This window comes from Gorilla gorilla, chromosome 2, assembly GCF_029281585.2.
Source record: "Gorilla gorilla gorilla isolate KB3781 chromosome 2, NHGRI_mGorGor1-v2.1_pri, whole genome shotgun sequence".
Classification (NCBI taxonomy): domain Eukaryota; kingdom Metazoa; phylum Chordata; class Mammalia; order Primates; family Hominidae; genus Gorilla; species Gorilla gorilla.
In genome coordinates, this window is record NC_086017.1 from 52,975,846 (window position 1) to 53,002,752 (window position 26,907).

The 26,907-nt window shown below is 47.7% G+C and overlaps 1 protein-coding gene across 2 annotated transcripts; it reads right to left on the reverse strand.

Annotated features, from left to right (window-relative positions):
- POMGNT2 (protein O-linked mannose N-acetylglucosaminyltransferase 2 (beta 1,4-)) lies at window positions 1–26,907 on the reverse strand. Of its 2 annotated transcripts, XM_055381406.2 has the most exons (3): window positions 26,600–26,874; window positions 11,261–11,377; window positions 1–2,308 (listed from the first exon to the last, which is right to left on the reverse strand). In XM_055381406.2, exon 3 carries the CDS (start codon window positions 2,201–2,203, stop codon window positions 461–463), a length of 1,743 nt encoding a protein of 580 aa, XP_055237381.1. In that variant the 5' UTR covers window positions 2,204–2,308; window positions 11,261–11,377; window positions 26,600–26,874; the 3' UTR covers window positions 1–460. The 2 variants fall into 2 exon arrangements, with proteins under 2 accessions (XP_055237381.1, XP_030865121.1); XM_031009261.3 differs by lacking the exon at window positions 11,261–11,377 and having other exon boundaries at window positions 26,600–26,907.

The window sequence follows — 26,907 nt, forward strand, 5'->3', positions numbered from 1 at the left end:
CAAGATGCTTAGAATCATTTAATGAATGTTCCAAACACACCCTTCACTGGGCTACAGGTAAATTTCACTGGGATGGAAGCAGATGAACCACCCAATCAAACAGTACATGATTACTCGGTTTCCAGAAATCTGGATACCAGAAAAACTCAGTAGGAAACATCAGGATCACCTAGCCAGAGGTTCCTTGTGATTCTTTGCTTCCTCCTCTCCTCTTCCTCCTCCCTGCTAAGGAACTTCTCCAGGGGTAAAAATGTTCAGGATGGGAGAAGGGGAAGTCAGGTCCCTTATCTCTAGGGCAAAGAGGAGTGCTGTGACACCACACCCCAGAGACAACAAGATGATGTGGAGGCACAGGCCTGCTCAATAAATAGTTCCCAGAAGTCTCCACAGTGGGATTAATGGGCCCAGGGACGCTGAACTGCAGGAGCCACCTTCCTGAGGCCAGGCTGTGGCCTGCTTGCTACGTGTTGCACACCAGCACATCTGCAAAGGGTCCCAGGAGGATCTTGTTGAAGATGCAGCGGACCCACACCAGGTAGGTGGTGAAGGGCTTGATGTTCTCAGTGAAGGTGTGGTTCTGCAGAGCCAGGATGTAAGGCACGTAGGTGTTCTCCCCCTGCTCCTGCAGCCACACCTCGTACTTCACCTCCCTCACCTTCAGGTATTTAAGGTTCCATGGGATCTGCCAGGAGACAGTGAGGCGGGCCTCGGAGGCGCCATGCACTGACGCCTGGCACCGTGCCTCCCGCACCTTGCCTGGATATAGGCCGACTGTCCACTTCTGCTTCCGTGGTCCTGGCCGGCCCTTCACCATGCGCCGTATGGTTTGAATGAGGGACGGGATGTCCACCTTGGTGTCCTGGTAGATTCGGAAGAGCCACTCGGGGTTCCGGCAACAGAGATGCCGTGGGACCTCACGGCTTTGCAGGATACGGGCTTGCTCAGCCCGGTCCAGATGGGTGATGCCCCCCTGATCCCAGGGCCGCTCAGGGTGTGTGACTGTGTTCTCTGGCATCATGTTCCGCCAGGCTACATACTGGAGGTCCATGCCAGGCAGCATGGCCAGCGTCTTATAGGGAGTGTAGTGGTCGGGATTGACAGCATATGGGAAGAGCTCTACCACAGTTGCCCCACGGGGCAGGAAGAGGGTGGTGACCAGCTGGGCCCCATGCATGCTGACCAGCATGGAGGCATTGCTGACCAGCCGCACGACATCAGCAAAGGCGTGGTCCTCCAGGGACACTGTCACTGTCTTCATCTGGAACTCCTGGGCCAGTGCCAGCAGCAGCTCTGCCTCATTCAGAATGAGTCTGTTCTGGGTTCGGCTAAAGACCAGAATGTACTCCTCGCCTAGGGGGACTCCTGTGTGGCTCACGTTCAGCTTTTCTGTCATGAACCGTGCAAACTGCCGGATCTCATTGCCTGAGACGAGGATGTTGGCCTTCGGGCCCTGGGGCTGCACAAAGCCATACTGGTACCAGGTAGTGATCTTGGAGAGGCCCACAAAAGCATGGGAGAAGCACAGCAGCCGGCCCAGGGTCTTCAGCTGTGCCCGCAGGAGAGGCTGCTTGGGGCTGAGCAGCTTGTAGAGGTCGAAGTGTGCACCCTCGCCCCAGCCCTCCATGAAGAAGAGCCGTGCCTCGTGGGCCAGGCCAGGAAACTGCCGCAGGGTGTAGAAGAGTGGCAGCAGGTCGTCGTGAAAGACGTGCATGAGGTTGTCGGGGTTGAAGCGGTTGGCGATGAGGGCCACGTCTGGCACAAACACCGGCTTGGGCATGAAGCGCAGGGCAGCAGCAGGCAGCTCCACGAAGTTGAAGTACTGAGTGTTGTGGTCCTCCACGGTGGATAGGTCGAGCAGGGCTGGCTGGAAGCGCCGGGAGCCCAGGTTGGGCAGCATGACAGAGGTGTTGCCATGGAAGAAGATGAACTCCTCAGCCTCGTTGGAGTAGCAGAGCCACTTGAAGCGGCAGATGCGGTCTGTGTGCGTGCGGCCTGTGCACACCATGTGTGTGCCGCCCTCCATCAGGATCTGCAGTGCCTTCGGGTAGTCGATCCTCAGTGCTGGGGCTGGCTCTGTGGCCTGTCGGCCGAGGGCCAGCTCCTCCTCCAGTGTGGCTGCATGCTCACGCAGCCGCACATGCTTCCACAGGACCGCTGCCAGCACCGACACCAGGAGGGCGTTGAACACCGCCGAGAGGTGCATCCTAATGCCACTGTGGGGTCCTAATGAGATGACGGCCACTGGGAAGCACCACAGGCCAGGCGGGCTTCACCCATCCCTATGGGCATCCTGAGAACTGGTGAAAGCCTGCACGAGGAGAGAAGGAAAAGAAAAAGGAATTGGCAGTCTTCCTGGCATCATTACAAGCTCCTGCTATGTGCCAGGCACTGTAGCTAGGCTCTGTGTGCCCGCTACAGCACTGGATCCTTGCAGCCATTGTGCACATTGGTAGGCGTAGTAGATTAGACCATTGTTTAAAATATTCTCTCCCTCCCCATCGCCTCCATGTTGGAAAGTGCATCCCCACACCTGACTTTGGGCTTAGCCATTTAACTTGCTTTGGCCAGTGAGATGTCAGCAGACAGAACATAATCAAAGGTTTGGAAAGTGTTTGGGCTGGCCTTGCCCTCTTTATGACACTGCCATAAGAAGAATGTATTCAGGCTAACTTGCTGGCCCCAAGAGGAGCGAGATACACATGAAGCAGAACTGCTCCAGCCATGCCCTGTTCTAGTTCAGCTGATCCCTCATGACTGAGTGGGCCCAGCCAAGAGCAGCAGTGCGATCAGCCAAACCCAGCCAAGATCAGCCAACACATAGACATCAGGGCTGAGCAACAGCTGATTAAACATCCCTGAAATTCTGGGGCTGTTTGTGATGAAGCACTGCTGCAGCAAAAGCTAACAAAGAGAGGCCATAGGAAAGACAGGCCATAGGAAAATCCCTTGCAGGGGCCTGACATTCCTGGACTCTGGGTAATGACTTTTCCTTAAATGAGAACAACTGGCATTGGAGATCTGTGAACACTGTTCCCAGGTTGCACACCAAGACCCCAGTATGCCGCCTCTGAGAGACACACACATGTATGGTCAGCTAAGCTTTGCTCCTGCTTAAAGCTCCTTTAGAAATCATGCCTTCTGGCTTTTAGAATCCCTTAGGAGGAGGGTAGAAACTCGTCCCCTCAGTGGTAAGATAATTGTATCTGGGTATCATCATTGAAAAATGTTTTGTGTACTGAGGCAAAAAAAACCAATAGGGTTTTAAATGCCCTCTCCCATATACACACAATGACAGAGAGGCCTGGCTAGGGGTGAGCATTTACTCCCTCTTCTTGCGATACTGTGAAGGGTATCATGCCTGCTCTGGGACCCAGGATTATTCAGACAGTTGAAGAAGCTCATCCTTTGTGACACAGGAGCAGCACAGGTAACACCTGACACCTGCAGGGCATTGAACTGCGAGGGAGTAGCTGCTCCTTTATTCCCTTGTGGCTAGGTCCTGATGCAATTCCTGCCTCCCTGCAATGAAAAGAATCCAAGTGCATCTTGCCTAGAAAGAGAAGGTGTCTTTAGCTAGGTTCCCTAAGAAGTAGAGTCAGGGGCAAGGATTTGAATCAAAACAGTTTGAGAAATTATCCCATGAAACACATGTAGGGGAATGGGAAAGTGAGACAGAGAAGGGACCAAAGCCAACACATACAGGGTACATTAATGAGCAGTTAATGCCATGTGTAGCCTTCCTCCCATGATCATATGCTGGATATAGTATGGAAGCTGGGATACATGTCTATCAACTCCTGTTGGGCATTACTTAGTTGAAGGTCATTCCTGGAGGCATGAGATCTCTTCTGGCCTACTCTTATCCAAAGGTTGGGCCCACACATATGAATATATTATATACTCCCCACCCCCAAATTTCAGGAAATGAAAATTACCCTGACCAAGTATCATACATTCTAGCTTTTTTTTTCTAGTACACTGTATTCTAAGTTCATTAACAACAACAAAAAACAAAACAAAACAAAAAACCTGCCCATAATCATCTTAATTAACTTTCCGACCTACTCACCAGGTTGGCAACTTACTGTTTAAAAAATACTGGTCTACTCCAGATGTTCTCAAGCCTGGCTGATTACTGGAATCCTCAAGAGTAGTTGCTAAATAAAAATCCATATTCCCAGGCACCAGTCCTGGAGGTTCTGATTCAGTAGGTCTGGAGTATGGCTCAGGCATCTGCATTATTTGTTTCTTTTATTTCCTGCCTTCTTGTGAATTACTTGAATTCCACTTTGATTTATCAGTAGTGTTTCTGAGTATATCCCTTGATATAGATTTTCTAGTGGTTGCTCTAGGCATCATACTATAATCTGTAACTTATCACAGTCTACTGGTATTGACATTTTACATTTTGAATAAGTGTAGAAACTTTACCTCCACCTAGGTTCCTTTATAATTGTCTTATGTGTTTCCTCTACCTATAATGAGACCCACATCAGACAGTAATTTTGGCTTCAACTGTCAAGTATGATTTCCTCAAGAGGGAAAGGATCATCTATTATATTCACCCATATTTTTACTCTTTATGTTCGTCCCTCATTCCTGATGTTCCAGGTTTCCTTCCATTCCTATATCCCTTCTTTGAAGAACTTCTGTTAGTTCACTATTCTTTTAAGGTCAACTTCCTGGCAACAAATTCTCTTAGTTTTCCTTCATGTCGAAATGTCTGATTTTAGCTTCATTCCTAAAGGATATTTTCACTGCGTATAGAATTTGGGGAACAGATTTTCCTTCTTTCAGTATGTGAAAAATGATGCTGTGACACCTCCTCTGGCCTCTGTGACTGCTGATGAGGAACTGCTACCCTTCGAATTGTTTTTCCCTGGAGGGAATGCATTATCTCCTGCTGCTCTTAAGATTTTGTTGAGTTTTCAAAAGTTTGACTCTGAGGTGCCTTGGTGTGGGTTTCTTTGGGTTTATCCTCTTTGGGGTTTGCTCAGATTCTTGAATCTGTAGGCTCATGCCTTCCCCCAAATGTGGGAAATAGCCATTATTTCCTTGAAAACTTTTTCAGCCCCACACTGCTCTCCTAGGACTCCAATTACACCAATGCCAGATTAAAAAAAAAAAAATTGTATTGGCCGGGGGCGGTGGTTCACGCCTGTAATCCCAGCACTTTGGGAGGCCGAGCCAGGTGGATCACGAGGTCAGGAGTTCAAGACCACCCTGGCTAACATGGTGAAACTCCATGTCTACTAAAAATACAAAAAATTAGCCAGGCATGGTGGCGGGCGCCTGTAGTCCCAGCTACTCGGGAGGCTGAGGCAGGAGAATGGCGTGAACCCAGGAGGTGGAGCTTGCAGTGAGCCGAGATCGCGCCACTGCACTCCAGCCTGGGCGACAGACAGAGCGAGACTCCGTCTCAAAAAAAAAAAAAAAAAATTGTACTGTCCCACAGATCTCTGAAGCTCTGTTAATTTTTTTCTGGTATTTTTTTCTCCCTGTTGTTCAGACTGGATGATTTCTATCATTCTGGCTTCATGTTTGCTGATTCTTTCCTGTGTCCTTTTCATTCCTGATTGAGCCCATTCAGTAATTTTAAAATTTTGCTTACTCTATTTTTCATATCTAAAATTTCCATTTAGTTTTTATAACTTCTTTTTTTTGCTAAAACTTATTCTGGACATTTCGGTCATAATGTTATGATACTCTGGATCTTACTTAAATCTTCTATTTTAGTAGCTTCTGTTAAAACTGTACTCGTGGGGGAAAGGAGAGCATTGACTCTTTACTGTTGGGCGGGGGTGGGCATCCAGGCTCCCTACTCAGCCTCCACCAATACCATCGTGGCTGGGAGGGTGAGGGATACTCAGCACAGAGTGTGTGTCAGGGTGTCAAAACCCAGGCTCTGCAGTTGGCCTCCAATGACACCCTGGGGTGTGGATGGAAGTCTAGGCCCCAAGAGGACTATGGTAGTGAAGGACGTATGTTACTACTAGGTGGTCGTGAAAGTCTAGGCTTCCCATCAAGTGGGGAGGGTGTGGGGCAGCTGGTTACCACTAGGCAAAGGTGGAAGTCTAGGCTATCTGATATGGTTTGGCTCTGTGTCCCCATCCAAATCTCATCTTGTAGCTCCCATAATTCCCACATGTTGTGGGAGGGACCTGGTGTGAGATGACTGCATCTTGGGTTGGGGGGGGTTCTTTCCTGTGCTGTTCTCGTGATAGTGAATGGGTCTCACTAGATCTGATGGTTTTAAAAACAGGAGTTTCTTTGCACAAGCTCTCTCTTTGCCTGCTGCCATTCACGTAAGATGTGCCTTGTTCCTTCTTGCCCTCTCCCATGATTGTGAGGCCTCCCCAGCCATGTGGAATAAGTCCAAGAAACCTCTTTCTTTTGTGAATTGCCCAGTCTCGGGTATGTCTTTATCGGCATGAAAACGGACTAATACGCTATCCATCTGGCCTTTACTAAAACTGAGGGGTGGAGGAGGAGGCAATTTTCCCTGGTGTTTTGCAGGAATGGGGTATTTACAGCAAAAAAAAAAAAGTTTTGCTAAACTGTTCCTTCTTCCAGTCCTTTGACAAAAGAGACCAAGCTTCCTTGGGGCTTTGTTTTGTTCTGTGCTCACTGGCATTCCTGGATTGTGGGCTTCTCTAGCACCACGGTAGAATATATAGGAGGCAAGAAGAAAACCCAGAGAACTCACCATTATGTTGTTCTGTGAGTTCCAGGATCCCTAGCTGGTTCACTCTTTTCTCCACCTTTCAGTCTTCCAATGTTTTATATATAATGTCCAGTATTTTTAGCTATATTAGTAAAAGGGATAGGGATAAATTTGTCTACTCTATTTTGACCAGAACCTGAGGTATCCTTGGCATCCTGCTTTTTTTTAACCAAGCTCCCAGGTGATTCTGGGGTACAAACAGATTTGAGGAAAACCAAGTAGCTCTTAACCAAAGAAGCAGGCCATGAATCACATTACCACTTATCAGTTTAAAAGCTTGGAAATGTTTTCTTATTTCTTTTGTATATAAATTAGAGTAGGCTCAATGTCATCCTTATAATCACATCACCATCACTCAGTTGCTTTCTGATACATCTTGAGTCAGGAAGATGAGGATCACCATTTAGCTTGCACAAGGACCCACAACCCCACTGCCTAAGCTGTGGGCAGCAGTGAGCAGCCTACATGTTAGTTATGCCTTATTAATAGCAACAGCTAGTATGAGTTACTGTTCTACTTTACTTCACTGCAAAATATCTTTCGGGTTTCAACAACACCTGTATGCCCATAGGAGTATGCCATGCATGTGACTCTTCCCTATCACGTACTATGGGGGAAAGACAAAGGGCCAAATGTTGCAGCCGGAACCCTGCAGAACTTCAGATCAGGTCTATCACTTTGCTGTGTGACACTGGACATGTTGCTATGCCTCTCTGGCTCCTGGGTGCCTGGATGATCAGACAAAGCATCACGCTGACCTGGGCTTCTCACCTGTTTAGCAATAAACTATGAAGCAGGATGCCAGCAATAAATATAAGCCCAGCTAAGCCAGGATACAAAGGAGTGGCTTCATTTTTTGTTCTCAGAAGGGAGAAAGGAGAGGTGACTCCCACTCAGGCAATCATGTCTACCCAGAACCTTAGAAGATGACCTTATTTGGAAAAAGGCTCTTTGCACAGACAATTAGATAAGAATCTTGAAATGAGATCATACTGGATGAGGATGGGTCATAAATCCAATGTGACTACGCTTAAAAGAGATAGAAAAGGACACACGGAGAAACAGAAGGCCATGTGAAGATGAAGACGAGACCGGAGTGATGCAGTTACAAGCCAAAGAACCAGCCCGGATGACCAAAACCATTAGAAGCAAAATAGAAGAAAGGAAGGATTCTCCCCTAGAGCCTTCAGAGGGAGCGTGGCCCTGCTGACACCTCAATCTTGGACTTCTGGCTTCTAGAACTGGGAGAGAATAAATTTCTTTCATTTTAAGCCACTAAATGTGTGCTAATTTGTTGCAGCAGCTCTAGAAAACTAATATAGGGACCATAAGAATTCATTTGAAAAAGGGGTTCTGTGCTCTTAAGAAGGAATTCCATTGCTACAAAGGTAAACAACCACTAAGCAAGTCCTCATTTTACGCAGAGAAGCAATTTGCCCAACGTCACACAGCAAATCAGGAATAAGAATGGAAGTGTTCTAGAACACACCTGCTGCAGCGCTGCCTCCCAGTGGGGATGACTAGGGAGACCACCAGGTCACCAGCAGGCCCAGCTGTGCAGCTTCTGTGTTCAGGTTCTCATGAAGTTAGGACTCCACTTCGCCATCCACCTGCCTAGCTCCACGGCCCGGGCCAGTCTGATATGGATGAGGTGCTTGAACCCTCCTGAGGGGTGGGGAACTTCTATCTAGGACGGTCAGAACACCTCAGTCTCGGGAAGCCAACTCCATACATTAGTTTGACTTGTGGATTTGCTCTTCTGGAGACACCTTTAAAGGTATCACTGATCAATCAGTAGCTATCACATCATCTCCCAAACCAGCCTGGCTCTCAGTTTCCAATGCATTACTGGTTGCAGGTAGCTCCCAGAAGAGGATATGCACTGTCTGGATAAGTTTGAGGATAAAAAGACAGAAAGACTCGGGTTCAAACCCCAGCTCCTCGACCTACTGCATGTCCTTTCTAAACTCAGGCTCCTCATCAATGAAAATGGGGGTACAGTACCCACCTCACAGGAATGTGGAGGTCAGAAATGATGTATAGTTGAATTTTGTGAATGGTGATACTCAACCACTTTTGACTTATAAGAACCACAATTTCATTCCATCAGGTTCAACCTAACAGGTGCAGTATATAGTGGAGCGGAAAATAAAAAGGTTTTAAGGCACCAGATAGCTAATAAAGGGCCACTGGGATATAGACAAAACATTGGCATTTTAAAACATTTTGGACATACGTGGCTGCCTTCATCTGACTCAACGCAAAAACTGATCAGTGGTGAGGCAGGCACTGTCACTTTTCATCACAGTCATTTGAAACAAAGGATTTTATAGCTAAGCAGGAGAAGATTCCTTCCAAAAAAGATGGAGACAGACCAGACAGTGAACGCTGTCACTATGTCATTGGTGGCACCTTGGGCCTGGTCAGTCGCCAACCCTCTGCTTCTTGGGCGTCCAGGTCGAGTGTACTGACAGACGACATAATGGACACTGTTGCTTCCCCCAGCAGCCACTGCCCTCTTCCTTTTCCTAACAACATCCCTAGTGTGCCCAGAAAGCCACCCTCCTGCTGACACCCACGAGGCTCAGAGAAGCTCAGACCTTGCACCTCAGGTGGACTGTCAGCAGAGCCTACTTCTTGGGCCAGTTACTGGCCCAGCCGTGGCAAAGTTACCTGAGTGGGACCAATTCAGCTGAGGAATGAGGTGTCGCATGCCATGTTCCTACCCACTGGACAGAAAAAGAAGGTGCTGTCCCAAGGCTGCTGGCTGCCATCTGCTGACCATGCGGAAACCAGCTTGAGGCAAAGACAGTGCCTAGGACGGCATGGCCAAAGAGATACAGACGACCCTGGTGACATCTCCAAGCCCCATCTCTGGACATCCTGCTGTGAGAAATGGTAACTCCTCATTGCTGAAGCCAGGTTGGGTTGGGATTTTGGCTTCCCACAGCCAGAACATTCCAACTGGTATGGAGGGAGAACTTGTTTGCAAAGTGTCATGCATGAGGCAAATATGCAGGGTCTGGCTGCATCTTCTGTTTCTGAGCTCTGTGCTCTAGCTTAGGGGGATTATTTGGCATCAGTTTCCCCTGGACTCTTCTATAACTTGGGTAAATGAAGCCCCCTCCCTAAGAAACCTTTTCATGAGACATGAAAACAATCAAATAGAGGATCTGCGACAATTTTCTATACAGGTGCCACCTGCCAGTAGGGAACGAGAACTAAGGCCACCAAAGTGTCACAGCACGGGCAGAAGGTGGGCTTCAGTGAGCCCTGCAGGCAGGAAGTGCCAGACCCCTCCTGAGGAGCAAACAAGTCCTCTGGTGTGGTTGTTTCCTGGAGCTTTCAGAGGGACAGAGATGTGATATCTGAACAGTACAAAGGCAGGGGCTAGGAGGCAGTCCAGGGAATGTGACCCAAGGACACCACACAATCCAGTCTGGTTGGAATGGATGCTTCACAAGGAGAAGTAGAGAGAAACTTAGAAAAATCAGCTGAGGGTGTGATGCCAGATCAAGGAGTTTGAACTGTATCCTATAGGCAATAGGGAGCTACTATAGGTCTTGGAGCAGAGCAGCCTGGAGGTTCTCTGGGAGAACAGAGGTAGAAAAACCAGTTAGGAGCTCCCAAGCTCAGAGTCTCCCCATTTAATACAGGAGAGGAGAGCCTGAGTGTTAGAATGAGGGGCCTAGAAGGGAGCGCACAGAGGAAGCTGGTGGGTCACACTCTGCATGAAGTGGGCACAGGAGCATGTTCCTGATGGCAATTCGAGTCCCAAAGTCTGCAGATGATTTAAATTTAAATAAATTCTGACGAACTCAAAGCTCATCCTTTAATAAAACTTCCACTCATTCACATCTTAATGGGCCTTCTTGGTGGTGAGAGAAGAGGATAAAGTCACAGCTATGTTGACGGCCCTGCAGAAAGGAAAATATAGTGGGGCCCTGACTTCATGTCCTTCATTCAGGTCTTCAAGGCTCTTGTGGAACACGGGCTGAGAACTTCTGGGCCAGCCACAGGTGAGAGGCCAGAGTTCTGTGGCTGCCTTCTTAGCTAGGTTTTAACATCACCTCCAGTCAGCCTTGTTCATCTCTAGGGGAGTGTGTGAGCCTAGAAACCCTGCAGCTGAGAAATCTAATTAAACTCAGTGTTTTCTCAGTCTTTTCCAACCCATACACCCATTGATAATAAAGAGAAACTCTCTCATGCCCCAAACTGACCTGTAAAGTTCAGTATCCCCTTCTCCCTCATTCACAAGACTCTCTTCTGCAAAGTCTGCTCCTCAAGACCAGTGGATTCCATCAACCTTTACTTTCTGAAATCGGTATTTTATATCAACATCTATCTATATATTTTACTTTTCAATGTAAAATTATATCACTGCACATGCTCTTTCAAATAGGCATGCCCCCAACTGGACATTCTCCATACAACCCCACTAACTAAGAACTACTGTGCTGAACTACAGTAAAGTGCTGATATGACCATTTTTGACCAGTGTCCCATGGTCCTGCCATAAGAACCAGCTATCCTTACCACCACCATGGTATGGACAGTTCTTCTCAAGAGAGGACATCTGCGTGCCCAGTAAGACATGCCCTCAGCTGGAGTTCCGACATCTGATCTCTAGGAGGAAAGAGGAGAAGCCAGGAGCTAGAAAGAAACCAGAAAGAGGGAGAGTTCATTGACATTTGAGGTTAGGAGAAGAAAAAAAAAAAAGGATAAAATAAGAAAAGGGACAAAAGGTTTAAAAAGAGAATGGAAAGACAGCGAGGAGAGACTGTCTTACCAGGGGGTGGAAGGGAGACCACCCTGAGATCCTCAGCTCAGATCTAGACCAGGGAACTGAAGAGGAACTCACACTGGGGTGGAAGGGAGGAAGGCACCAGGGAGGAACATGAGCAGGAGGAACAGTGGGAATATTTGTGAGTGTTTACCCTAAAGGAATGACTGGACTGGCAGTTGTAAGAGGAACTATGTCAAGCACAGTTCAAACACTTTTTGTATACACAAAATATCAAGGTGCTAATTTCAGACACTCATTCTCCTCCCACAAAGTATCCAGTGATAACTGTCATAGCTAACAAAATGGTTGGAATTATAGGCGTTCCTAGTTCAGTTCACCAAGAGGGCCTGGAAGCAATGACAGTAGCAATCAGTATACCCAGCACCCAGATCTGTGTTTCTAAATATCTTTCTCTACAAAAAGGAACCAGAGCTCCTTGGAGAAACGGTTTATTCCAGGGCTAGGGCAGGGAAAGTACAAGACAAGCTTGGAACATTTTGTAGTGCCAGAATGTAAAAGTATTTAAAAAAAAATGATGGGGAGACAGTGAAAAGGCACAGGAGCCAGCATGAAAGAGCTCCCAACAGCTAAATCTTGGATAATTTTAGTACCAAAATTAAAAAGTAATAGTAATGAATTATAACCCATAGAATAAAATATCCATGAGTCAATATTGATATGAATAAATAATTAGGAGAGAAAGGACAGCTCTTCCTTAGAGAATTCCAATTAAAAAATGTAGAAGCAATCATGGAAATAGATCACCATTTGGCAAACATCACAGTAATAACTGTTGCAGGCAAGATCTGCTGATAGATGCTAAAATTAGTGGGTGAAAAAGTATGATGAGAGGATATTTGCATAGTCTCAAAGATTCTTCCCATGAGGTGCATATTAATTACAAAGGTAAAAATAGAAACTACAGTAGAGAAGCCTGGCAGACATGCCCTGAACCAAGTAATCAAAATTAACATCACCTGTAATAACCTATTGACGTAATGTACCCCTTTATATGATGCACTGAGACAGGACCTCACTTCTGTGGTTTTCTTGCCCAAAATGCGTAACTTCAATCTACATTTCTAAATGGGGATCCGTGATTCTCGCTCCAGTTCTAGCTCTGAATAAGGTCTGTAGGTTAGCTAATAGAGAAAACCTTAAACCCAATTTAAGGGATGTTCTACCAAATACCTGGCCAGTACTTGACAGGGCTAAGGTCATAAAAGACAAGGGAAGATGGAGGAGCTGCCTCAGATTGGAGGAGACTAAAGAGACACAGCAACTTAATGCAGTGTGGGATTCTGGTTTGCGTCCTGGACCAGAAAGGGAATATTAGTGGGACGATTTTGAATAAGGTCTGCAGTTTAATGTGTTGTGTGAATTTCCTGGTTTTCATCATTACATTGTGCTCTGTAAGATGTTAATAGTAGTGGAAGTGGGGAGAAGTGGTTTATGTAACTTTTTTGTAAGTCTAAAATGTATTCAAAATAAAAAAGTTATTTTAAATTATCTATTTTTAAAATAAATTAGATAAGAAACGTGAGTTTTTGTTTTGTTTTGTTTTTTTGAGACAGGGTCTCACTGTGGCCTTGCCCAGGCTACAGTACAGTGGCATGATACCAGCTCACTGCAACCTCAAATTCCTGGGCTCAGGCGATCCTCCCATCTCAGCCTCCCAAGTAGCTAGGAGTATGGGCACGGGCCACCAGCCTGGCTAATTTTTAATTTTTTTGTAGAGAAAGGGGTCTGGCCATGTTGCCTAGGCTGGTATTGAACTCTTGCCCTCAAGCAATCCTCCTGCCTCAACCTCCCAAAGTGTTGGAATTACAGGTGTGGACCACCACACCCAGCTGAGAACATGAGTCTCTATAAATATTAATGACATGTAAAATGACATGAACGTGGTTTCCTCTAAAATCCTCCAGCAAACAAAGTAGACAGACAGAACCCGACAGGGGGATACTGATCACTGTGGAAGATGGTGGAGTTCTTTATATATTTGTACTCTTTTGTGTTTACTTGACAAAATAAATAAGTTAAAAAGGAAACAATAAAGAATTAAAGAAATCACTATTTATAAATTACAAGAGAATTCTGAAGAGTAAACAAGAAATAAATCGATATTCAGGAAAAACAAAACTAGGCCCTCTCTGGAGAGATGGGAGGCAGATGCATGCCCTATGAGCTGATGCACATTTTGCCCGGATCAAAGAATAGCTTCCAACAGAAGCTAAAACCAAAACAGACAAACCCAGGGAATATCAGCTAGAAGAGAGGAAAGACTTACCTCCAACGTGAGTGGGCATCTCAGCCACCAGGCATCATCTCTCTAGTGATCATTCTGCCACCTGCCCCTCTCTTAGGCAGAATTGGCAGCAGGTGGGGATATGGGGCAGTGGCCGCAGGCAGGAGTCTAGGGTCCACATCTGGACCTGGCTGACTGTACATGCAGTGGCCAATCCCAGCAAAGCACTGAGATCAGGGCCTTAGGGCAAAGCTCATAAACCAGGAAATATGGGTGGGGACCTTGTGAGGCAAATTGGCAACTAAGCAGAGACCAGCCTTTGAGACTGGAGGACATGGGGGCTGCTTCTAATTAGCTGCTAAGTCTTCCCAATCCCCCAGTACCTAACCCCTCCCAACTCCATCCTCCTATCCCCACTCTCAGGCCCTGCCAGAATAGTGTTGATGGAAGGCAGGACAGACTGGCCTGCATGGACCTGCACTGGGCATTTCAGGTTTCTGAGTTACCCTTCCAAGGGGAAAATGGGAAGAAAGTTTTGCTGGGGATGGACAGAGCAACATTCTGCTAGAAACAGCATGGTGGTTAGAGCATAGGTCCTGGAGTTCTGATTGCCTGGGGATTTCTACCAACTTTACCACTTATGAGCAGGCAGCCTACACCGCTGTCTGATGAATACCCTACTCCCATACCCCCCAGGCAGGTTAGCTTTGAGACATGTTCTACACTGGCTCCCAGGGTTCCCCAATGGGATTAAGTCCCAGGGTTACCCACTGGTAACAAGTGTGACACACATACTTTTTGGCTGCCTTCCCTTCCCTCTCTCACTTTCTCACTCCCCATTCATGTTTACAAGTCTATTGGGACTGAATACAAATCATCTACTTGTTAAAGAATCCTTGTCTTAGGATCTCAGGATCTGCTCCTGGGAGACTTAAAAAAAAATAGATCTAGTCCTGAATCCAGAGGAGAACCTTAATAAACATAGATATTACTGTATTTTGTCACTATGGAGACATGGAAAGCCACCCTTGCACTTCTACCTACTGTGAATTAGGTAGCCAAAGTGTGGTAGTAGGAAGCCAACAAGCAATTGGGCAGTCAGTGGTCACTACAAAACACTGTCAGTCTATTTCCCACACTCCTGTGGCACCTGCCCCTCCTCCCAACAACCTGCATAAGCCAGCCAAACTGAAGGATCATGCAAAATCTTCAGGAAGGTTTTCAAAAGACAACAGATGGAGGCAAGGAGTACATTAATCGGATCTCCAGCCCTAAAGAAGATAAAGAGGCCTTTCCCCATCACCACATCGAAATGTTCCTGGATAATAAACACACAATTCTCTAGGAGGAAAATTCACAATGTTGGAGAATAACTGGGCCAAGTTGCTTACTGGGCAACAGACCCAGTGATTTCCCCTTTCTCCAGGCCAATTTTCACTGCTGTGGGGCTATCACAGCCTGGAGAGGCTGCCAGTCTCACTGACAACAGAACAGCAGCAAGGAGGCAAGGGAAGTGAGAGAGCCCAGGTGGGCCTCCTTGGCCTTAGAGACTGAAGAGACTTGGAGCTAAGCCGCTGTCTTCTACAGGACTGCAGCCTGGTCTGACTGACACTGTCTGCTTGGTCCTAATGTCTCACTGTTCAGGGCAGTCTGTGCACCAACTGCCTCCCCAGGGCACTGGCGACAAAGGGATAAGAATTCTTTCAGACTGAAGGCCTCCATGCCCCACTTCATCTGACTCCTGGCTCTGCTGAAATGTGCAGGGGCCAGGATCCCAGCATCACAAGAAATCTGACTGTGCAGTGACAAGGAACTCCCTCTCAGTTTTAAGCAGCCCACCCTCCTTTGTACACTTACTCTGAGAGCACAAAAGCAGAGCTGGAATGTGCCTCTCCTGCACCTGCTGTCTGTAATCCTGTCTCCCAGTGAACCCACTTCTGAGCAGTCATGCAAGCTCACCCTGTCTGCAGTCAGATCTGGCTAGCACCCCAACCTGTTGAGCTCCTGCTACGTCTCAGTGCTATGCTAGGTCCCTCACATGCATACACAACCTTGCTAATCCTTCCTTACCCCTGCTCAGCAGGGTGGTGCACTTTGTCTCCATTTTCCATCCAGAGAGAGGCTCAGAGGCTGAACCATGAGTCAACAGTCCAGGATTCAACACCAAGCACGTCCACCTGTGCTGCCTCTCAGAGACAAGGGCTGCCCAGATGGAGTCTTGCCATGAGGAGGTGAGAGGTGGCACTTTGAGGCATGGGCCTCCCAGGATAATACATTTTGTCTCTACTTAGTGCCTTCCTGAAAACAGAGGCTGATTCTTTAGGATGTGCGGGTGGGCATGAAGGTCCGATGGTCACTGATGCAAAGGACCCCACTGCCCTCTGGGCTTACAGAGCCTCCAATGAGATGGGATCCGTACAGGACAGATGGTCTTTGACACGAGCCATTCCACACAGAGGAATAAAAAACAGATCAGCCCTTTTCCTGCTTGGGCAAGGACATGACAGGTGCCCTAACAAAGGGTCCTCCAGCCTTGCCCCTGCTCCATGCCAGGACAGCTGCATGCTTCAGTGCTTCTCGGCTGTCTTGCCCTAAAGTGTTCCTCTATGTACTAGCCCCGACCCTATGAAGTATCGTTATTCCCTATTTTTAGATGAGGAACCGGAGGTTGAGGAGGTTGAGTGACTTGCCCAAGGTTACAACAGGTGTGAAGCTTAGGTCTTAACCTAGTGTTCTTGGACTCTAAAGACTGTTGAAAACCACCCTCAAGATACAGGAGATCCAGTTTTCATTAAAGTGGGGCAAGGGGCAGAGAAGAGAAAGAAACACCTCAGACATTCAGAGGACTCAATCAGGGAGGAGCGAGCCCAAATAAGGGCACGCACATCCCACCCTACTTTGCAGCCCAGTCCCCTCCTGGACCCATGACAATGACCAGAGAATGCCACTGGCTGACCAGCTGAAAGTCATCAGGCTATGGGGCAGGGAGAAGGGAAGATGAGTGAATGCTGGGTGGATGTGATCACAGTGCTCAGTGGTGAAACTCTTGAAGGAGACAAAAGGGCTTCAAAGGGGACCCAACAACCTTGATCCTTATTTGTTTGCTTTCCTTTAGAAAAGTGGAGGTAATCAAACTAGGAAAAGCTGCCTCTTCCTATCACTCCTCTTACTCGTGCCCTAAGCGGAGTTTTGGCCCCTCCTCTGCTCTGGGACCAGCAGCTGATTCCCGTGCTGTACCTCCCATCCCATCCTGCTACCAAGGATCCAATCGGCACCTAAAACTGATTCCCAGATTACCAACAACTATTAAATATGAACCCACTCTTACCTTGAAAAATACACTCAAAATCACCAGCCTCTAACACTTTATGTTCCAGGCAGTATACTGAACACTGTAGGTATATTTTCTCATTCAATCTTCAAACCAACATTAAGAGGCTAACACTATTTCTATTACTCCATTTTATAGATCGGGACACAGAAGCTGGGAGAAGCTAAGTAAATGTGTCCAAGTCCCTCAGCATGTACAGAATGGAGGCAGGATCTGAACATGGATTCTAAGCACTGTCTTATGCTAATAGCCCAGGCACCATTTGGACCTCACCTTCTTGGCATTCCAGGGCCACACAGACCAGGGTACTCCAACACCACCATGTTTATTTGCCTCTGCCTCCTCTACATTGGGCACCAAATTTAGAGACCAACTGGAGTGGGGAACAAAGGGCTTAGTGGCTCAGCCAGGACAAAGCATGATAAAACAAAAATTTTTTCAAAAGAAAGAGAAAAAAGAAATCAACAAGAGATTAAAAACATGCCTAGAAAATCCCTTTAGAAACTGAGGCAGACAGGAGGAAGCTACCAATTCACTCCCCCAAACCACTTTACTAAGCTCCCAAGAGCAGTTAAATGTTATCAGATTCCCAGACTTAGTGAATCCTCCTTTCTAGGATCCCAGCTGTTCCGAGCATCAGAGGATAATGTCAAAAATGCTGTTGCAACTGCAGACCCCAGTAACAGCTGGGCAGGTGGGGTGGGGCCACTTGCCTTGGGGAGCTCACCACGTGAGGGTGGTCATTGGTGCTGGGTGCAGGCTGTACTTCTGGGGGCCCTGGCCAGCCCCAGACACAGGCACAGAAAAGCCCATAAGGGCTTTAAGGTTTGATAAGGAGTAAAAGCTCCAGGAATTCTGGGCCCAGAGTAGGAGGTGCACACTCACATGCCTGCTAGGGCCGGAGCCAATGGAGAAAGTAAAGCTGAGGGTGGGCTGTGTGACCTGGAGACAGAACACCTAATGCCAGCTGATGAGAGAATGGCGGGAAAGCAGCCTGGTGGTACCTATCTGTATCAGTTTGCTTGGGCTCCCAAAACAGAATACCAGACTGAGTGCCTTAAATGACAGAATTTTCTCACAGATCTGTCAGGGTTGGTTTCTGGTGAGGCTTCTCTTCCTGGCTTGTAGATGGCCTCTTCTCTGTGTGGTGGGGAGGGAGGAGAGGGGCAGGTGAGCAAGGGGGAAAGGGAGGGAGAAAGGAAGCCGGGAGAGGGAGGTGGGGAGAGACAGAAACACTCTGATCTCTTTTCCTCTTCTTATAAGGACACCAGTCCTATCAGATTAGGGCCCCACCCTTATGACCTCATTTAAGCTTCATTATTAGGACGATCTATCTCTAAACACAATCACAGGGGGGTTAGATCTTCAACATATAAATGGGGGGAACATGATTCAGTCCATAGCAATACTCTTCTGATTTTCCCAGAGAAGCAAAAATCTATTTAAAATGTGAAATGTCCTCATTTGTAACTTCTGGCAATTATTCAAATTGAGTGAAGACAACGTGCACCAAGGCCTGGGGCTGCTGGCCTCATGGTTGCCAGTTAAAAACGGATGCTCGTTTGCAAGCTCTGGTCTAAAGCAAATCCCCTGTCCTGCTGGCCTCACCATGGCCTGTGCCCGGGTTCCCAGCTTTGTGACTGCCAGAACCAGCAGCTCACCGGTCACTCCTCCACAAGAAGGGTTACAGAGGTGGAGGGACCAGACAGCCAGCACCTGCCAGATCCAGGCTGCAGAAGATCAGGCAGGGCTCAGGCCAGGAGGGGGTCAGCAACGGTGCAGAAGGTTTTATATTTTACTTTCACAGCAATTTGACTTTTAAGGATTGTTCACACTTCCAATTGAAAATTATAGAAATCTTATTTTGTCACTGAAAAGTGTTTTTGTCCTAAATGCAGCCTGAAGTACTAGTGCTAGATTGTGGAAGCTTTCAGTCCTGTATTGATTTGTTGTCTTACATGTTGTGAATTAGTAAGGAGTAAACATGTTTCACTAACTCAAGCTTATCCTCAGAATGATCTCTTTCCCCCTCCTTTTTTTTGGTTATCTGAAGTAGTATATGGAACTGGTATTAATAACATAATGCTTACATTTGCTCCTAAATTAAATATTAACCTAATGCTATTGACAAATTCAGGCATTTATAGATCAGGTTTTCTGACCAAGGTATTTATCCTTTGGCAAAATCTTGGCAGTCTGAGTGGTTCTTGCAAAACTTAACACATTTAATTATCAAGGCATATTTAACATTTAGTTAAGGGCTCACTTTCTTAGATTAAAACTTTGACATGGGTAGTATCTTCTTGCTTTAGAATAAAGAGCAAAGCAAAGTCAAAGCTGGAGACATTAATCCACCATCAACAGCTGATGACTGTGACTATATTGCCTTATCAATAGAAAAGGAACCCCTTCAAAGCAGGAAAAACTCCAACAGAATTCAAGTCTGTACTACTTTGGTGAGAAGGGTGATGTCGGTCTTTGCTGAGGATAAACCAAGGCTTGAGTGTGGGGCAGGACGTTTGGCCTTACACCAGCTCATATGCAACCCTCTCACCGGTTTTCAGCCTCCAAATAACGCAGAAACCTTTGCTTGCCACACAGCCTGCCGTGTCATCTGGCTTTTGCTTAGCACAAATGGGTCACCTGGAAGTGACATGTGCCTGTATTGGTCCTCTCTGGCATCACTGTGTACCAGTGTGGTCATAAACGGGGATGCAAACAGGGAACAGAACAGTGGGAACCTCTGTTGTGTGGCTCACAAAGGTAATGGAGAACACACCTATACCAGGTTTTCTAGGTTGAACTGCAAAATCAAATGAAAACAATTCTTACAGGGAATGCTCAGACCCCAGTGTGTACACAAATCCAGATGGACCCTCAGGCCCAATTTGAGAGGGTTGAACTGATCAAGAGAGCCAAAAACACCCAGTATAGGAAGCATAAAACATTCACAAAGAAACACGAGGAAGTGTGCACAACAAGAGATCGTCCAGGGAAGCTGGCTGGAGGGTGGGTGAGTTTTGAACAAGTTTTTGGAGGTGTTTTGGTGGTGATGGAGGATAAGATGAGCATCTCTGTTATGTGTCTACATGTCCCAATTACTCATGACTGCTACAAATCTGTCTGCAGCAAGCATCACTGTCTAGTTCTCACAAATGTCCAGCAAACCATGAGGCCTCCAAGCCATGGGCAGTGATGGCCAGGCCCAAAGCCATGTGCAGTTCAGTGGGCACTGCATACCCAGACAGGTAAAGGTCGGGCATCCCAGGCTGTGGGGCAGGCACAGAAGTGCCAGGGAAGGCAGGAGATAAAGCTGCCAGGAGACCTGGGTTTCAACAGTACAGCCCTATGGGCTCAGATGACTACTTGCAAAGCCTTCTGCAGGGTGACGCTTTATGGCAGCCAGGTCCCTGCCAGACACCCAGGGACCCTGAGATCCCACATCAGCAAGCAGAAGGACGTGACAGGATTAGGCTGAGTTTTCCTTTGGTCTCATTACCACCATGTCACCCTCAACTCCTCCCTTTCCTAATAATAATGATACTATCATAGCTAAGATCTACTGGCCAATCACTAGGTGCCAGATTCTTCACTTTGCAACGATAATCTTTATTTTATAGATGGTAAAAATCAAAGCTCAGAAAGGTTAGAAAGCCAAGTTTACAGAGGAAGCAATGATAAGACTAACCCAGGTAGGCTGGCTACAGGGTCTGCGATCTCCTTCTTTTTATCTGGAAATAATTTTAAATTTACAAAAAAAGTAAGGACAAAGTGTAGGACAAAGAACTCTCCTACACTCTTACCCAGATTCACCAACTGCTAATTTGACATCTTTGTTTAATCATTCTCTCTATATGCAGTCAGCCCTCTATATCTGCAGGTTCTGCATATGTGACTTCAACCAACTGTGGATCAAAAATATTAAAAAAAAACTTAAAAATACAAAAAAAGTATCAATTTAAAAACAATATAGTATAACAACTATTTACATAGCATTTACACTGTATTAGGTATTATAAAGAATTTAGAGATGATTTAAAGTATGCAGGAGGATTGTGTAGGTTATATGCAAATAATGACACCATTTTATAACAGGCACTTGAGCATCCTTGGATTCTGGTATCTGTGGGGGGTCCCGAAACAAGTCTCCCTGAGGAGGGCAACTGTATACAAATTCTCTCTCTTTTCTGAATCATTTGTAAATAAGTTGAACAAATCAGGCCCCTTTAGCACTCAATACTTTAGCATGTATTTTCTAAGAATGAAAACATTCTCTCACACAACAAAAATTAATGAAATGAATATTGATACTATAATGACAATGATATTATTATTAACATATGGTTTCTATTTTCTGGTCCAGAATCCAGTCCAGGATGAAGCATGGTATCCAGTTATCACCGCTCTCTAGTCCCTTCCGATCTCGGGTAGCTTCTCAGTCTATCTTCAACTTATGATCTTGACAATTTTTAAGAGTCAGGGCCAGCTATTTTCTAGTATATTCCTCAATGTCTGATGTTTTCTCATGATTAGGTTCAGGTTATGCATTTTCGTGAGGAATTAGAGTCTGTACAATTAGTCATTAATACGACCCCACCCTATGTGAGTCTTTCTGGGACACTCACCTTGGGGCAGCCAGAATGAGGAAGGACTGAGAACCCCTATACTGGGTAGGATGCTAGAAGGAGTAGGGCCACTTTACTGGAGAAAAGAAGCCCCTGCACCCATGGTGTCTTCAAATACCTGAGTTGCTGCACAAGAGTGAGGCTGCTCCTGAGGAGTGGATGCAACCCCTTCTACCTGACTGGACACACATACATGATGGTGACACGTGCAACCCAAGCCCTAGGCACAAGTGTGGACTGTGGGCACATATGATTCCCATTCTGTCCTGCCCAGCACAGCTGTGCCAGCTGCTCAGGGACCTAGAGTAAGAACTGCAAAAAGAAGTCACGGGGAGGTGGAGCTCAGCATGGTCAGTTGGAGGAAGACTTTTCTAAAGACTAGAGCTGTTTGAGCATGGAGGAATCAGCTACTTTGTAGGGCAGTGAGCCCCTGCCTGGAAGTGGTCTAGCAAAAAACAAAAACAACCCATGTGGACTACTCCACAGCGGGGATAGGGCTGGCCATGGTGTCTTCCAAAGCAGGACTCAGTGGATCCGTGGACCTGTTGTAGCAGTATCACCTGGGATCTGAGAAATGCAGAATCCTGGGCCCCACTTCAGACCTGCAGAACCAGAATCTCTCTGAGATGAGGACCCAGGAACTTGTGTCTTAATAAAGCTTCCAGGTGATTCTTACATGTGCACAATACTGAGAGGAACTGCTCTGAGGTTCTTCTAACATTTCACAATTTTGCGATACTCAGCAAGGCATTTCTATCTAGCCCAGGTTAAACAACTAATTCAATTGAGAATAACCCTCCCCATAAGTATCAGTAAAGGCTAAATAAATTCTGTTCCTAGCTTTTGCTAAGATGATGCATAAGCCTAAGCTCTGGGACAATCTGAGAAGCCCGCCAGACTCTAAGCTCCCTTTTGAGACAAGTTGCCCCAACCCATTCCTTCCCACACAAAGTGCACCATTTGTGGTGTGGGAGTGGCAAGAAACGAGTCCAGGTCTCTTGGCCACAGCTAAATGGACTAAGGATGGAGTCTGGGTCTAAAGCAGCCACCAGTAGAGGACATAGGGAGATGGCCATCCCTGCAGGCCAGCAGAGAGGAGGTAGGTCCCCCGAGAAAGAAGCCCCTGAACAGAGCAAATTTGGACAGCATCTCCAGTTCCTTACAATGGCTACTGTGTGACTCTCTTGGAAGCTCTGGGACCCAGCACAACTGTGGCAACTCCAGATGCCACTCCAGGATGTGCCATGATTCCTGCCACAAACCTCCACTGTCAAAGGACCCCGGGGTGTGTTTCATCACTGGGTGTGGCAATACAGCAGACCAGGTCCCCAATCCCTTCCTAAGGCTTAGCTCAGGGCTGAGGAGCAACTACACAGCAAAGAAGGGGCCTTCTCTTAGCCTTTTCAGAATGGAGAAAACAGATAAATTTGTAGCATAAGATTGTACCAATGGCAGTCACCACTGGCAGAGTGAAAGATCTGATTCTCTTAGAGGTGCTGGAGTATGTACCAGTGCAGACATGGGAAGCCAGAGAAAACAAAAGGACTGATCCTTGTCCAGGTTAACTAAGAAAAAAAGGATGTTGGCCTCTGGGTAGGGGATAAAGATGAATGGTCTCACCATCTTACTTTACTGAGCACCTACTATGCGAGAGGCGCTGTCTTAAGCCTTTTCCTGACCTATTTCATTTAAGCCTCACCCTCCAATGCAGTACCAATATTATCCCCATTTTCTTTTAACATGAGAAAACCAAGTTTTAGTGGAGTTAAGTACCTTGCTTAAGGTCTTAAAGCTCAAGAAGGGGCACCAGGATTTGAATCTGCCTCTCACTAAGGTCTTGTTCTTAGTACTGTGCTCATCTGTCATCAGACTTGGAGGAACACTCAATGGCAGATAAGCAGAGTAGACTGGAGAGCAGTGAGTTTTTATTAGTCAAGGGCAGAGCAGGTGTGGTGGCCCTGGAAATGTAGAACCACAGGCCCTGGACTGTAACTTAGCAACCCAAGGCTTCCTGCTGTAATTCCTCCCCACCCAGCCAGGCAGAGGGTACCCAGCTGTGACAGGTGGCTTAGGGAGCTGTGGCCATTCTCTCACCCTAAGGAGAGTCTAAGTAACATACTAGTGTGATAATTATCCCATGTGCCCTGGTACTGTGCTGAGAGGGTTAAGCCATCAATTTAGAATTACAAAACCACTGCCCTTTAGAGCTACAAGAACCCTTAGAAATGATTTCCTCCAACTCTTTATTTCATAAAAGAGGTCTGGAGAGGCAGTGTGAGCTCTCACAGGCAGCCAGGATTAAAATGGCAGAATGTTGGCTCTCAGTCCGGGGCTCCTTCTCCTCCCTTATCCACAGCTCAAGGGCTGCTCTCCTTCGCAAAGCAGAGATAAGGCTCAGAGAATTATGCAGCCCCAGAACATTTCCCAGGAGCTAAACCAAGGAATTTCTTCTCATACACAAGCTTCCCAGGTCCCACCCAGCCTGCACCCTCACCCAGCACTGCCCCCTCACCCAGCCCTGCTGTCCAGTGATGAGACCCTAAAGAGGCGACAGGGCTTGCCTGGGCTGCCTCTTCCTAACACCTCCTCCCCTGAACTCACTCAGTGACTGTCCCCTACAGCTTCACCACGCATCCAACACCAGCCACAGAGAGGAAACACACAGCCAGGCTGCAGGGTCCTGCCTCTGACCCACTTGGTGCGAGAAGACTCCCTGCTGCAAGACTGGAGGCTGCCCCAGGTCATAACTGGGCTTCAGGAATGCAAGAACAGCAAGGACGATGGGCAGCAGAGAAGGAGAATTACATGGCACCAGTTCTGGAGCTGGAGATGCCAGGATATGAATTCCCATCCCTGTCACTTAGCAGCTACGTGACCTTAGGCCAATTCTTAACCTCTCCAAGCCGTCACTTCCTGGCTTGAAAAACACAATTATACCTACTTCACAGGGTAGTTTTGTGAATTCAAAGAGACAGCAAAGGCAAAGCACCATGCCTGACAATTATTTTTCTAATATTATTATTAATCGTAATGGTAAAATAACTCCTGTTCACTGGCTTTCACTCTCAGCCAGGCACAGTGCTAACTGCTTTACACGCATTATCTCATTTATTCCCCACTACCTGAAGTAAATGCTATTAATTCAATTTCACATTTAAGAAGGTATGCTTAGAGGCATTAAGTGAATTGCCCAGTGATACACAGCAATTAAGTGGAGGGGTTAGGATTCAAAACCAAGACGGACTCCAAAGCCCATGATGACATTTGCAGGTTCCACCTTTCACATTCATTATTTCATCCAATTTAAGAAACCCTGGGAATCACGTGATTGGTAGGTCCTGGGGGAAAGTATCCCACTGACAACCAACCTGAGATTGGCAAGGACCCTCGGAATGGGGGATCTGGTAATCTAATTTTCTAGTTAGTGCAATATTTACTAGAAGGCTTTGTTTATTGCTAAATATTTTCTAAAGCAAGGCTCAGAGCAAGAACTTGCCAACTAGCATGCTTACATGGCCACGGTGGGCCCAGCCACCAGCACCATGCCCTCCTTTCTGCTGAAGATCTCCACTCTCCTTCTCGTTCTCGCAGGGGCCCAAGGCTCAGGAAGGAACGTGCTGACCATCCCTGGGGATGAGGGGACCTATGCTCTTTCCTAGCTCTGCAGGGACTGAGATTCCTCAAAATTAATACTGAAAGGATGAGCTGGAAGATCTGCAAGATTCATGAGAGCCAGAGAGGGCAGCTAGTCCCATTAAAGATGAACCTGGACTCCAAGCACCTCTAACACTTTCTGTCGTTAGTCACCACGACTGCTGATATTTGCCACACACTTACTGTTAGACATACTGGGCTGAGGACTTGCCTGGCACTATTTCATCCTCACTGCAACCCCGTGATAAAGGCACTGTACTTTCATCTCCACTTCACAGAGAAAGAAACAGAGGATAAGTGACTTGCTCAAACGCACACCGCTAGTAGCCGAGAACCAAGATTTGAAGGCGGGGCACATATTGTAGTAAACATTTGGTGAATGAAACCTCCTCTGTCTATGCTCTTAGCTACTAAGTCCTATCAAGCTCGCCCCATAACCCTGAAGTCATCCCTTTCCACGCGGAGCCTTGCTTCTCCCAAGAGTACGCTCTAAGTGTTGGCTGGCAATAAAGTAGGCAGACACTGGTCGCTCTGCACCTGGTGCAAGACTCTGGCCTGAGGGTCACATACTTTAGCAGAGAGTTCCCATCAGTGAGTTGGAGACGGGTTCCTAAACACACACATGGAGTCAGGAGTTCACTGGGTTCCTTCTTCAGAGGCTACTCGCACTGCCAAGCAGGCCGTGGCAAGCTCTTACCACCGGACACACATGGTAGGTGCCCTACTGGCCCCCAAGGCGCCCAGGGATCAGCTGCAGGCCTGCCGGGGTTCTGCCTTCAAAGGCAGTTCGGGAGGCCCAGGCCCGCTCCGCGCACCTCGCGTGGCTCCCCACCACCCCCGCCAAATGTGCACCACCCATCACCTCCCAAAGCAAAAGGGCCTGAGGACCCGACGCCAGTGCCTGCCACGAGCTGAGGGCTCGAACTGGCAAGCCCCAGGGCGTTGCCCCGGTCCCCGGCCCCCGGCCCCCGGCCCCCGACCCCCAATCCCCGGCCCCCGACCCTGAGGATCCACCCCCGCCCCGCCCACCTCCCGCGCCTCCCTCAGCTCGCTTCACACGTCACCCCTCAGTTCTGCAAACTCTCCTGGCTCCCGAAGGCGTCCTAGAACCTCCCCCTCACCCCGGGGCCCGGCACCGCGTCGTCCCCTCCAGGGGGCCGAGGGTTCGACACCTCCACTTCAAGTCCCAGGCGGGTGTCGGAGTCCGCTCCAGCCCCGAGCGCGCGCGTCTTACCTGAAGCCTGGACTCCGCGGGACGAAGCCACCTCTGCCGACGCGTCCAGGAGGCCCCACGGTGGCGCCGCTTTCCCACCCCGCCGCCGCCCCCGGCGCCAGCTTCTGGCCCAGGAGGCCCAGAAGGCCCAGGCAGCCAGCACAGGTTTGGCCGCGCCGCCGGGTTCGCAGCGACCGCCACCTCCAGGCTCGCAGGTGTCCGCCGTGCGCCTGCCCGGCGGGCGAGCCCGGCGCGGAGCCTGTGCGCCTGCGCAGAGCCGCGAGTTCGGTTGCCCTGGCCCCGGCCAGAACCTTGGCTCGCGGAATCCT

Bases quoted from the DNA above. Each gene is read 5' to 3' on its own strand.
- POMGNT2 (XM_031009261.3), bottom strand. From the start codon at position 2,203: ATGCACCTCTCGGCGGTGTTCAACGCCCTCCTGGTGTCGGTGCTGGCA.